We start from the raw sequence: 12,389 nt of genomic DNA on the forward strand, positions 1-12,389 counted from the left end.
ATGCATGAAAGGAAGCCTCCTTGGCCTTCGGTTCTAATGGCATCTTCTTAGCAATTTCCATCAAATTTACTAACCCCATGTGACACACAAAACAAATACGCAGAGAATTCACAACTTTATTGAAAACACAAAAACGTGCCCTAAAATAGTGGGTCAATGACTTCACACTTTAACACATTTAGCAGGCATTTGGTGAACTGCTCTTGATGGGGAGGGAGGCAGAATTTGAATCTGGCTCAAGAGCGCTTTGAAAAAAGCACAGACACCATCCTTTAGCAAACGTGGACTACAAAAGGTCCACTGATGGTAAGGGACCAGGCCATGCCGCACGCCGACGGCAGCCACAGGGAAGGAAAGGTGGAAGAAGCCAGGGTGGAGGAGGCCAGAACAGAGGAGGAAAGGGAGACACGGGCAGCAGAGGCAGCCCCAGTGGCAGTGGCTGCCAAAGAACCCACATGCAATCCGGAGCCTGAGTCAGCATGGCACTTCTGGATCCGCCCAAGGTTATGATGATGGGGAGGCCCAGGGCCACGGGCAGCATGTTTCTGAATGTTAAGGCCCTCTGCCGGCGCCTCCACTTGGCCCTCCTATTCTTAAACCAAACCTTCAACCAGAGAGAAAAAGGGATTGGTTTAGTACATTGAGCAGTTAATGTCATGAAAAAAACACAGCAGGCAACTCTCTGTGCCCTTAAGATTGTAAACTGCACCAGGAGAAGCTATTTCCTTCTTGCGAAAATACCCTAGGAAAGTTACCACCACGGCCCCCGCTTCGGCTCCCCCTCAGTGAGCACTGCCCATGTGCCAGGCTCTGGCTTGGGGTATTGCTTCGTCTCTCTCCTCCCACCTTTAATCTTATTTTCCCCGCTCTTAGATGCGGGTGTAGTTGAGGAACTGTGCCCCGTCCCTGCTGTGATTGCTATGCCTGCTATGTCTGTGTCCTGACAGCTGACCGTCAGCTGTCCAGCTGCCACTAAGCTCAGCATGGTAAAAAGCAGGCGTCTGTTAAAGTCATACTGAGGGGAACAGCCTCCATTTCGAAAAGCCCATCTTCAGTGCACAGTAAATAATCAATGGGAGTGTGTTGGATTGTTCAACAAAGCTTCCCTTCAAGGATGACTAAAGGGTCATTCATCCTCTGAAACCACTAAATAGTTAAAAGGATGGCATCGCGAGTGAGGCTTGCTCATGAGTAGCCCAGGGAGTTTGCGGTTTGACTTCCTGGGACACGAGTATAGCTGAAACCCTGGGCACTGCCTTAATACCTCAGAGTTTAGGGGAAAGGAATGCTTAGACTAACTAACTCAATTTGGGCCCACTTTACTAAAGTCCCAAATTTACTAAATCTCTTAAAATCTTTGCCCAGCCAAGAGTTTGGAGGGAAAGAGGCATACCACTGTCACCGCTGTCAATTCTGCATGCTCCAATCTGCCCCACCCTCCAAACCTTCCTGGGCTCAGGACCAGGTCAGCTCACTGTGTTCTGGCTACAGTTCCAGGACCCTGGACGGAAGCCGCTGTTGCCCGGCATGGCGGGGCCCCCTTGGCCCTGCTACTCAACCAGGAGCTCCCCTTCTCATCCCTTATTCTTAAGGCAAGAAGGTGGAACCAGTAGTTTAGGAAGATAGTCGACAACCACGCGGGTGAGGGGTCACACAATGGCTCCTCCCTGAGGCTATTCACAACTAGAAATAAAACCTGTCCTTTAGACTACACTGTCCCCTCAGCATCCTAGTTAACGGAATCCCGTTGCGTTTAATACTTTTGGACATTCCCAGTCTGCAAATTTTACATGAGGCAAAGTGCCTCCTCTCTCTGCCTGTTGCCTTATTTTCACTCTCCCATCTCAGTGTTTGGCTCCTTCTGCTGCATGAATATATAGCCTAAAAAAGCCACTGTAATAGAGCTCATTTGGGGGGTCCAAGTGTACCACTGGTCAGATCTGCATAAACATAACCAAAATGCAAATCGGGCTAACCGAGGTAAAGGCTGATACCAGGTCCATATTTACAATTCTAGTTTCATGAAACAACTCTTACTGTGTTTGCAAAATAGGGGGGAACCTCCATGAACATTTTCTTCAGACAAATACTGTATGATTTCACTTATATGTGGAATCTAAAAACAAAAAGCCAAACTCCTAGAAAAAGATCAGATTTGTGCTTAGCAGAGGCAGGGGCTGGGGGGAGTGGGAATTGGATGAAAGGGGTCAAAAGGCACAAACTTCCGGTTGTGAGATAAGTACTGGGGATGCAATGTACAACAGGACTCTAGTGAACACTGCTCTGTGGTACATTCGCAAGTTGTTTAGAGAGTAAATCCTAAGAGTTCTCATCACAAGGAAAAAAACATTTCTTTTCTTTTTCTTTTTTGGTTTGTAACTGAATGAGATGACAGATGTTAATTAAACTGACCGTGGTAATCACTTCACAATATACGTAAGTCAAATTATTCTGCTGTACACCTTAAACCTACACAGTGCTGTATGTCAGTTATATCTCAAGAAAACTAGGGGAAAATTTCTTCGGGAAATTCATGCTGCAGAGTTTGGAAATAGCAGAGAACATGCTCTCTTTTTCCTTCTTTGGTTCTTGTGGCTCCTTTTCCCTGCAGAACCCCATTGAGAGAGCACTGCGCAAACCCGTGGAGGGAGGAAATCCACTCACCAAAGCTTAAGTTTTTCTTTTCTTCTGAGCTTGCTTTGCCTGCTTGAGAAAGCAGAGAGGCCTGGTCCTCCCGAGCCCCGGCCAGACCTGACCGTGAGCCCAGCCCGCGGCCTTAGGGTGCCGGCCCTCAGTGGCCTGCTTTGTTGGGCTGCTTTTCTGGACGCGCCCCCACCAGGCCTGCAGCCCTTTTCCCTCACTGCACTCACACACGACCTCTGCAGCAAAGCTAATAAACCCATCCTGATTTTTCCTTTTCTCTCTTTCTTTCTTTTCTTCTTCTTTTTTTTTTCTTTTTCCAAATTATCCTTTGATACAACTTAGACTTTTCTATGGTCTCAAAAATCACCTTTGATCCATTGACCCCTAAATTAGTCATCACCAACTGAGCAAATGAAAAAGTATTTCCAGTTGACACAGGTAAGAATCCAGCCTGAACTAAGAGCCATCCCCCACTACCGACAACTCCCACACAACCCATCTCTTCACAACAGTCCCACAGAAAGGAAGAAAACATCTCTTAGGTGCTCGAAATTCCTCAAGAGAATATTCACTAATGCATTTGGTAGTTTCAACAATTTGAATGCGTGTGATATCCCCAAGGCACATGTTCGACTCTGTAATTCTTGCCTAACACTTCCACCTTTCTTTGGTCGGTGGAACTTTGTTTGGAATTGTTGTAGTTTTGTTTTTTTCGTGTTTCAGACATATTTCAAGGGTTGCAACACGCCCTCCATCTCCACCATAACTCACAATCTACTATGTTAACAATGTTTTCAGGCTGACCTATCAAAGAATTCCAGGAAATTAAAATTTAGGGCCGCCATTCTCTACATTGCTTTATCAGACACTTAAAAACAACAGCAGGAGGACCAGGCACTTGGACCTATGCTCTCGCCTCCATCAGTCTCAGCTGAACTAAACAGACATTAGTTGCTCATCTGCTGTGTTCTATGCGTAAATTATTCCCTCACTTCCATGCCTACATATTTATAAATTCACTCCTTATAGAAAGAGCTTATGTTTGGCTTTAAGTAATTTAGTGTAATGGAACTTCTTGGTGCATTAATTTGAATAATTTCCATTTCAGACTTAACCACAATGTGACTCCAGACACAAGTGTTACCTAAAGGATACCAGTGTTAGAAGGAGTTGAACTATATACGTGTATGTGTTTATATACATATGTAGAGAGAGAGAGAAATACGTATATATCTTTGTATACAAGGAATAGTGTACTATGATACTTGATTTTCCTTTAGGCAATCATGTTCCTTCTGGTGATGGGCAATTTCCAAAAGCTGCTGTTTACTTATCCCATTTTCCCACCCACCAAGACCCCCAAGGTCAAAACTCATTTCCCAAACATGGAAAAGGCAACAAAAACACAGAAACGAGAGAATGTGTAGGACAAAGATGTCCAAGTCCTGAAGCGGGTGTTAGAATGGCTGCCCTGCCAGATTGCCTTTTTCGGGTTTACTGACCTTCACCCTGGACTCAGGCACATCCATGCGTCTAGCAAGCTCCTGTCTGAGGGGAGAAAAGTGTTCAGTGTTCAGTATTGGGGGTTGCGGATTAAATTAAATCTAGGATGTTATTTCATTCTTATTTAAACATCTTTCTTTCAGGGAAATGTCAGTGACTTGTTTTAGGAACCAATTCCTGCAGTAGGAAAACTCACACCATTTCAGGATTTGCAGTGAACTTAAGTTGACAAGGCACTGAAGGAAAGCCGGGTATCAAGGGTGAAGGAGGCCCAGTTCCCAAGAACACGTGAAGTTCTAGTTCACAGCTTCTTTGAGTGTTACCAACTTCAAAATGAATAAAAATCCCTGACTGAGGATACATCTCTACCAACTTTCAATCATTGGCCTTACTCATTTTATGGATTAAATTAGAACCTTAAAATAGCATGTTCTCTCTGTCTGTCTGTCTATCTATCTATCTATCTATCTATCTATCTATCTATCTATCATCTATCCTGTATCTATCCTCCATCCATCTATCAGTGATGAACAGGTTGCAGTACAGCCCTAGGAGATGCTAAAGGATGACACAAACTCTCTGCTGTTCCTTCTTTGGTTGTGCTTATTTTTAACTTTTTTTTTACCACCCATTCCCCCCCCCGCCCCATCCACTATTCTCCTATATCTAGCCTGAGGCTTGCTTTAGAGACAGTTTTCTCTCGAGAACTAAACTTAAGGGCAGGCAGAAAAATCACTAATCAAGATCAATAATGTTCAAACGCAGTATTTAAAAACATAAAAAGCAACGGAAAAATACTCCATGAAGAAGACATTATCGAAAGGTTAGGTAAAGGCCCCATCCAATCCTGCATTTGCTTCCCCCTGCCTCAGGCTACTCCCCTGTACCCCCGCCCCCGTTCCAACCGAACCGTTTTTATATTAAGGGCAGCAAAGTTTCCCGACTTGATTTATTTAAATCCTGAATGAAAATATTTACCTTGACTCCCCATAGGCATAGCCCTCGCCCCCACCCTAGAACCCAAGTGCAGGGCCGGGGGGGTGGGGGGGGCTGGCAGCCGGGACTCCCCCAGGTGGCTTTTAGTTCAGGAGGGGAGGAGAGAGCCAAAGGCCGCCCTGGACCAGCCCCAGCTGAGCGAACCAGAGCAATCGGCTTACCGCATCGACAAGTCGGGATCCGGAGTGCGACGGAAACTGCCCTCCAGCTCCCACAGCTGCACCGGGGTGAACATGGCCCGGCGGCCCGGCTGCTGCCTGTCTCCAAGAGCAGGCAGTAGACACTCGACGGCGGCCTGCGAGGGCTGCTCGTCCTGCCCCTGCTCTCCTGGGTCTCGGCCGCTATCGCCGGCGGCCTCGGAGTTTTCCACTTCCATGCGGCTGGGAGCTCAGGCGCCAACGCCGTCTTCTTTTTCTTCTCCTTCTCCTTCGTCTCCTGCCTCTTTTCCTTCTGCTGCTGCAGCTCCCTGCTCAGGCTCGGCCTGTATCCCTTTTCCCTCTTCTCCTCCCTCTCCAATAAGCGAGAGCTCTACAGGTTTCGCTTCTGCAAAGGAGGAAACCCAAAGAGCAAGATCAGGGCGTTGGAGCCCAGGCTGCTGGAAGAAGGAGGTGAGGGGCTGCATCTGAGGGGTGTCCTGTCTGCTCGCCTCTCCCAGGGAACGCCGTTTCTTGAGTTGCCCGAAGGACCTGCCCCACCACCACTGACCATGCACTTCTTCCAGGTCCTCGTCGACTCCCACGCTGAGGATGCCGGTGACATCGTCGCTGCACTGCTGTGGAGGCTCCAGGTCCCGAGTGCTGTCGAAGAGGCTGTCGAAGAGGCTGTGCACTTCTGCGGATTCTGCGCGGCGATCCATGGCTCAAGGCTAGAGCGGCGGCCTGCGATCCGGCTCCTCCAAGGCTCTTCTGTCTCTAGTCGGGCTGTAGCGTCTAGCCAGGCTAGAGCGTATCTGAGTGGGCGCTCTCTGTGGGCTTGCTACCGGTTGCCGGGTGTTGGTCGGCTGAGGTGCGCATGCGGCAGGGGCTTGGCCAACAAATGGGAGGGTGTGCCTGCGAGAAGGGGGCTGGTAGGGAGCATGCGTGAGAGCAGAACTTGGGACTCCACTTTGCCATTTAGCTGGCTACTCCCGACTTAGTGGGGGGTCTTCCCCGAGGAAGAAGGGGCTGTGCTGGATTGTGCCAGCCGATTTGGCGGAGGGTAAGCCAGAGACCTCACGCTAGCTCCGTGAGACGTTGTAGAAATGTTTGGAGACTATCTCTTGGCCCAGCCCTGCGATCCAGCAGCCAGTAGTAAGCAGGGAATAATAATCAAACTAGTATGATTAGCGAGGAGGTTGCTTGCTCTGAGTTTTTGCAATGAGGCTGAAGTCAGAGCCGGCCGTACTCCCCGGGACTCCAGGAACGGGAGCTGGGGGTTGGGGTTTGTCCGAGAGGGGGAAATTCCCCCTTCTACTCCTCTTGACTAATGATAAAACCGACACAGGACCAGATCAACAGGAGAAAAGCCAATTTAATTGGTACGTATTGGAGATCATAACAATGATGTTCTCCGAGATGGGCAAAGCAAGCTGGTCTTCTATCTTTTGACACAAAGAAACACTGAAGTTGTGAGGAAGTGTCAGGACAAAGAAACTCAGGTTTGGGGTATGTAATTAGTAAGGAATTTAAGCAGAGTCTAGGCTAGAGGTACTACTAGTAGAAGTAACAAGGTTTGTTTACACAGGCTTCCGGGCCCTGAATTCCCTAGCTCTGGTGATCAGGATGTCTCCATCTCCTGGTGCCAGGAGAGTACCTTTCACATGGAAGATATATTTCCTGCTTTCAGGGGAACCGAGAGAGGAGGGGGCAATCCCCTTTTAGCATTGGCTGCTTCTCAAGTAACTTGAGTTCAAAACCATCAATATGCCCTTGTGGGATATTTTGGGGCAGCCTGCCCTGGGCCCCCACACTAACCTGAGTTGCTTATTCTCCCTTCGCCTTAGTTTTCTTATCTGCCAAGTGGAGATAACCATAGAACCTAACACATGGGGTTGTGGGAAGATTAATAGAGACGATTAAAAAGATCTTTATAAATGACCATACCATGTTGCCTCCCATTTCCTACTTCCACCTTTTTAGTAATTATTTTTCATGAGGGCCCATGAGAGGAGATAGAGATCCTTATCACCTGAGTGTGGGCCCTGCCGAGATGATGTTTTCTTGTGAAAATCATGTTCCTACCGGGTCTTTCTGCACGTAGACGCGTGCTTCAGGCAGTCAGCCTATGTTGGCTGCCGCGTATACAGGGCAGCAATGTGGGGAGGGCTGTGAAGGCCCACGTGGCCTTTGTGCTGTCGGTTCTCACAATCTGGGGAGGCAGATCGGCCCACCCCGGGGCAGGAGGCCCCACAGCATGGGGGCAGACTGCCCAGCCGCACCACTTACTTGCTCTGTGACCCTGGGCGAGTCAGCTGACCTCTCTGTGCCTCGGGTGCCACAGCTGTAAAATGGGAACCCTGATGGTACCAAACTGTGATGTTGTGAAATTTACCTGAATTAATACAAGTATAAGGCCCATGGTGAAGGCTCAGACTACTTGAGCTGATGCTGGAGTTAAGGGGTCAAGCTTGAGTGGGGTCCGTCTGGACACAGGCCCACACTGTGACTGAAGATGCCAGCCGTGGAGTGTAGCCTCTGCTCCCAAGTGGATATGAGAGTCTGTGGAGCACCACATAGCTGTGCCTGCTCATGCTGGTGACATCACGTGGCATCTCACCGTGCACCAGGGCCTGGCTAATCAACCTTACAGCCCTCCCCTGAGGAGGGGGCTGTCACTCTCTTTAGTGCCTAACCAAGCAAATGGAGGCTCAGAGAGGTTCACTGACTTTCCCGAGGTTACACAGCTCGGTGGAAGTATGCCGGGGTTCAAACCTTTGAAGACACTTTGTTCTTAGCAACCCGTGGTAGAAGCAGGTTTTGCTTTTATGGGTAATAAGGTGTCCTTTGCACCTCACAGGGTGGGTCAGACATTGGCAGAGCCTGAGCTGTGCAGGGAATCCCAGTTAAAAGCAGTGGTGTGGGGCCAGCCCGGTGGCGTAGCGGTTAAGTTTGTGTGCTCCGCTTTGGTGGCCTGGGGTTCACAGGTTCATATCCTGGGCTCACACCCCGATGCACCGCTTATAAAGCCGTGCTGTGGCGGCGTCCCATATAAAGTAGACTAGGGTGGGCACAGATGTTAGCCCAGGGCCAAACTTCCTCAGCAAAAAGAGGAGGATTGGTAACGGATGTTAGCTCAGGGCTGATCTTCCTCAAAAAAAGAAAAAAAGAAAGAAAGGAAAAAGTGGTGTGAGCAGTCCCAGGAGGAACCCAGTGCAAGCTTGTCTCAGGGAACCCCAGCACAGCCAGGGTGGCCAGAAGAGTGAGTGCATGTAAAGTGTGACTTTGAGAGGGCGCTGGAGGGAGAGCCTGAGGGTAACACTCTTGTGGGTGAGTAGTTGAAAAGGTGGATTGGGGCCAAAGTTATGGAAGGAGTTAGAATGCCTGTATTTGGGCTTGGATCACTGTACAGGTTTTGGTCAGGGGCAGTGACTTAATGAAAGCAGTGTCTTAGGATGTGGAGTAGAGGGGGAGAGTGTCTAGGGTGGTACTTGGCTCCGTTCATTGCAGTGATTGGGGTGGGGCACACTGTCCAGACGTGGGGTTCCTGATTTGGAGGCCGTGGTCGGCCATCAGGGAGATCGTGAGCCTCTTGGAACTTGAATGTAAAATCTGTACGTACTGTAATTTTAAGCATGTGTGCACCTTCCATCAGATAATCAAGGGGGTACATGATGGCACTAACCACCCCCCTGCAAAAATACAGAAGACCAGGGATTTGAGAAAAGAAGCCAGGCTTTGGAGTTGGAACACCTGAAGCTGGTTTCAGCGCACAGCATTGTTCTTCTGGTTTCCTCCTCATAGCAAGAACTTTGGCCCCTTGTTCTTGTCACGTGACACTGAGCAAGCCTCCTCATCTCTCTGAGCTTCAGTCTCCCAACTGTAAAATAGGGTGACTATTATTACTACTACTGTTGCTAAAATAAAGATAATCATTTCCAGAATACTTTTTCTTTCTTTCTTTCTTTTTTTTTTTTTTTTTTTGTGTCTCTCTGTCTGGCTAATTTCACTTAGCATAATGTCCTCGAGATTCATCCATGTTGTTGCAAATGGCAGGATTTCCTCTTTTCTCAGGGCTGAATAATATCCCATTATATATACACACCCCGCAATCTTCTTCTTTATTCTTTCATCCATCGATGGACACTTGCTTGGTTTTCATGTCTTGAGATTCACAGAATTCTTGTGAAGCTAGAATGAAGTATGGAAAGGTACTTTATTAATTTTAACTGAGTAAAAACATAAGGGATTTTTTTTATTGTCATTTGTGGTTAAGGAGTTTGACTTTTTGTTTTTAAAAATATCTTTTAGCATGAAATTTTCAAACACACACAAAAGTAGAAAGAGTACTGTAATGAACTCACATAAAAATCATCATCCAGATTCAATATTTATAAGGATTTTGTCAAACTTCCTTCATCTATCCTTGCTTTTCATCCCTCCCTCCCTCCCTCTCTTCCTTCTTTCCTTTTATCCTCCTCCCCTCCCCACTCATTCTCCTCTTCTTGTTGCGATAATTTGAAGGAAACTGAAGACAACATGTCTTTTCATCCTTATATCTGGTGTTGGCTCCATCCTCTTATTTTCCTCCCAGCCCATGTGGCAGTCCTGAGTGACAAACTCTGAGGTAGCACAGATCTTCCCAGAAAGGGTCTGGCATTTACTTGGTGGTCTTAGATGTGGGTTGAGAAACAGATCGGCAACACTCTCTCCTCTCTGTCTGAAGCACTGTTTGTGGAGCTGCCCTAGAATTCTTCTCTGAATTGAGAAAAATAGGAGGTCCTCTGGGGAGCTGGTACCTTGGCTTCTAGACCGCCAATGCCGCACACCTGTCCAAAGCAGAGGAAACCTTGAAAATTGTTGCAAGTAAGTCAACAAAGTCCTTCCCGTGCCTAGAGTGAGCTCCTGCCCACGAGAAGAGCTGTGTGCATCATGGAAATGAGCCACTGGGTCAGCCGGTTCACTGCATTCTTCCAGTTCCTCAGGAGACTCTTCGAGTCTAAGCTGAACATGAGACCGTGTCCTTTCTCAGTTCCATGTTGGAAATGACTGAAGGGAAGGGCATGGGACACAGGACATATTTCACAGAGAGGCTGTATCAACAATACAGTCAATTCGCCTTGTTTGGGGGGTGTGTTTGTGTGTGTGTGTGTGTGTGTCTTATATATTATATAATATAGGGTTGTACTTTGTCATATATCTCTATGTATATATGTGTATAGCCAGCCCTGGTGGTCTAGTGGTTAAGATTCCGCACTCTCACCGCCTACCCGGCTTTGTTTCCTGGTCAGGGAACCACACCACCCGTCTGTCCTTTTTCATACTGTGGCAGATGCATGTTGCTGTGATGCTGAAGGGTTATGCTACCAGTATTTCAAATACCAGCAGGATCACCTACTGGTGAAATATGTCCTGTGGCCCATGCCCTTCCCTTCAGTCATTTCAAACATGGGGCTGAGAAAGGACACGGTCTCCTGTTCAGCCTAGACTCGAAGAGTCTCCAGAGGAACCGGAAGGATGCAGGGAACTGGTTGTCCCAGTGGATCAGGTCCATGGATGCACACACGTGTGTATAATATAGGAATGGCTCAAATCGAAGTACGTATTTTTTTAATCTCTCCTGAATTAAAAGAAAAATATAAATGGAATGGGTAAAAGGGTACAAAGCCTTGAAGAGTATTTCCTATGGAAATGACAATATGTTTATGTTACAGTTGCAATATTTAGCATTAAAAATATAGGAGGCTGAGTTAGATTTTAATTACTGATAAACAAAAAATATATTTTTGGATAAGAATGTTTCATAAAATCCCCTTTTTCTTCTCCTGGTTGCTCTGACCTTCCCAGCCTGTTACCTTGTCCCTGAGGCATAATGTTTCTTGAGATTCTCCAAATGTGCCCACTTATCATTAAGAACAGTTACAAAATGTGCCAGCATTATGATCAGGTCAAGTGGGTCCTGATTCATTATCTTGGGGCCTCCTCTCCTAGACACTCATAATCTCTTAGTCCTCAGCGGGCACAGGTTTGAGATCAGAACCAGGCAAGCAGAGTAAAGGATCAAGTTAGAGAAACTCACAGGCAGGGATAGAGGGGAGAGACCAAAGCATGTATGGGAGCAGGTCTTATAACGAGAAATAACAGAGTAGAACAATGGCATCCTAAGGTTCTTGGCCTTAGGAGTGCTTTTAATTACATTCTTCTGCTCCAGAGAATGAAAATTGTTTAAAGTTAGCTCTCTGGCAAAGGCTGCAAATTGGCAGCTGCAACCTGAGTTTATTCTGCAGATCTGTTTTAGATGGCCAGCACACTTTTTGGTAAAACATTTCAGTTAGTCACTTACATTTGAAGAATGGAAGGTTTCATACAAACATTTTGATTTGGGGCCAATCTTGAAAAACTGGAAAATCTGGCAGTCCTGGCCCACCATTCCTGCTCAGCAACACTGAGCTGAGCTGAATACTAGCCATCCCTTTGGGAAGAGACATATGCCAGTCCCCACCCTCCTTGCTGTTCTCATGCCTGGCTTTGCCAACATTTGAGTTTGTAACAAGTGATCATTTAAAAACATGTTTTTTTATTATGCAAAACGTCAAGCATATACAAAAACAGAGAGAATCGTAGGATGAGTCCCAGGCACTCATCACTCACTTTCAATGGTTATTCCTAGCAAACCTTATTTCATCAATACCCTAACCGATTCTCCAACACACTTGCATCTGCCCCTGGATTATTTTGATGCAAATCTAGACATCGCATCGTTTCATCTGTAAATATTTCAGCGTGTCTCTCTAAAAGAACCAGAACGTGTGACTCCTAACCAGGCCTCTTTCCATTATGCCACATGTGCCACAGGTTAAACCGTGGTGATAGGATGTATTATGGAGTAGTAGTAGTGAGCAGTTCTGAGGGCTTCCTCTGTGGCTAGGCATTGTGCTAGGTACTTAGGTACGTTATGTCATTTGTTCTTCTCATCAACTCTATGGCACAGATATTGTTATTATTTCCATCTTACAGTTTCCACACAGAAGTCCTCTCTAATAGATATATGTATATATGCATGTGTATGGATATATACATATACTTGCACACATGTTTATTTATATTATATAG

General features: G+C 46.8%; 1 protein-coding gene across 1 annotated transcript; it reads right to left on the reverse strand.

Moving 5' to 3' along the window:
* Positions 1-104: 104 nt before the first annotated feature.
* On the reverse strand, positions 105-6,172 carry LOC147911792 (rhox homeobox family member 2-like). Its single transcript, XM_087426413.1, has 5 exons — positions 5,848-6,172; positions 5,543-5,685; positions 5,304-5,497; positions 4,146-4,191; positions 105-604 (listed from the first exon to the last, which is right to left on the reverse strand). Exons 1-5 carry the CDS (start codon positions 5,996-5,998, stop codon positions 287-289), a joined length of 852 nt encoding a protein of 283 aa, XP_087282539.1. The 5' UTR covers positions 5,999-6,172; the 3' UTR covers positions 105-286.
* Between the last annotated feature and the right edge of the window lie 6,217 nt (positions 6,173-12,389).

Source organism: Ceratotherium simum, chromosome X (genome assembly GCF_057802395.1).
Source record: "Ceratotherium simum simum isolate JZ-2026a chromosome X, ASM5780239v1, whole genome shotgun sequence".
Lineage (NCBI taxonomy): Eukaryota > Metazoa > Chordata > Mammalia > Perissodactyla > Rhinocerotidae > Ceratotherium > Ceratotherium simum.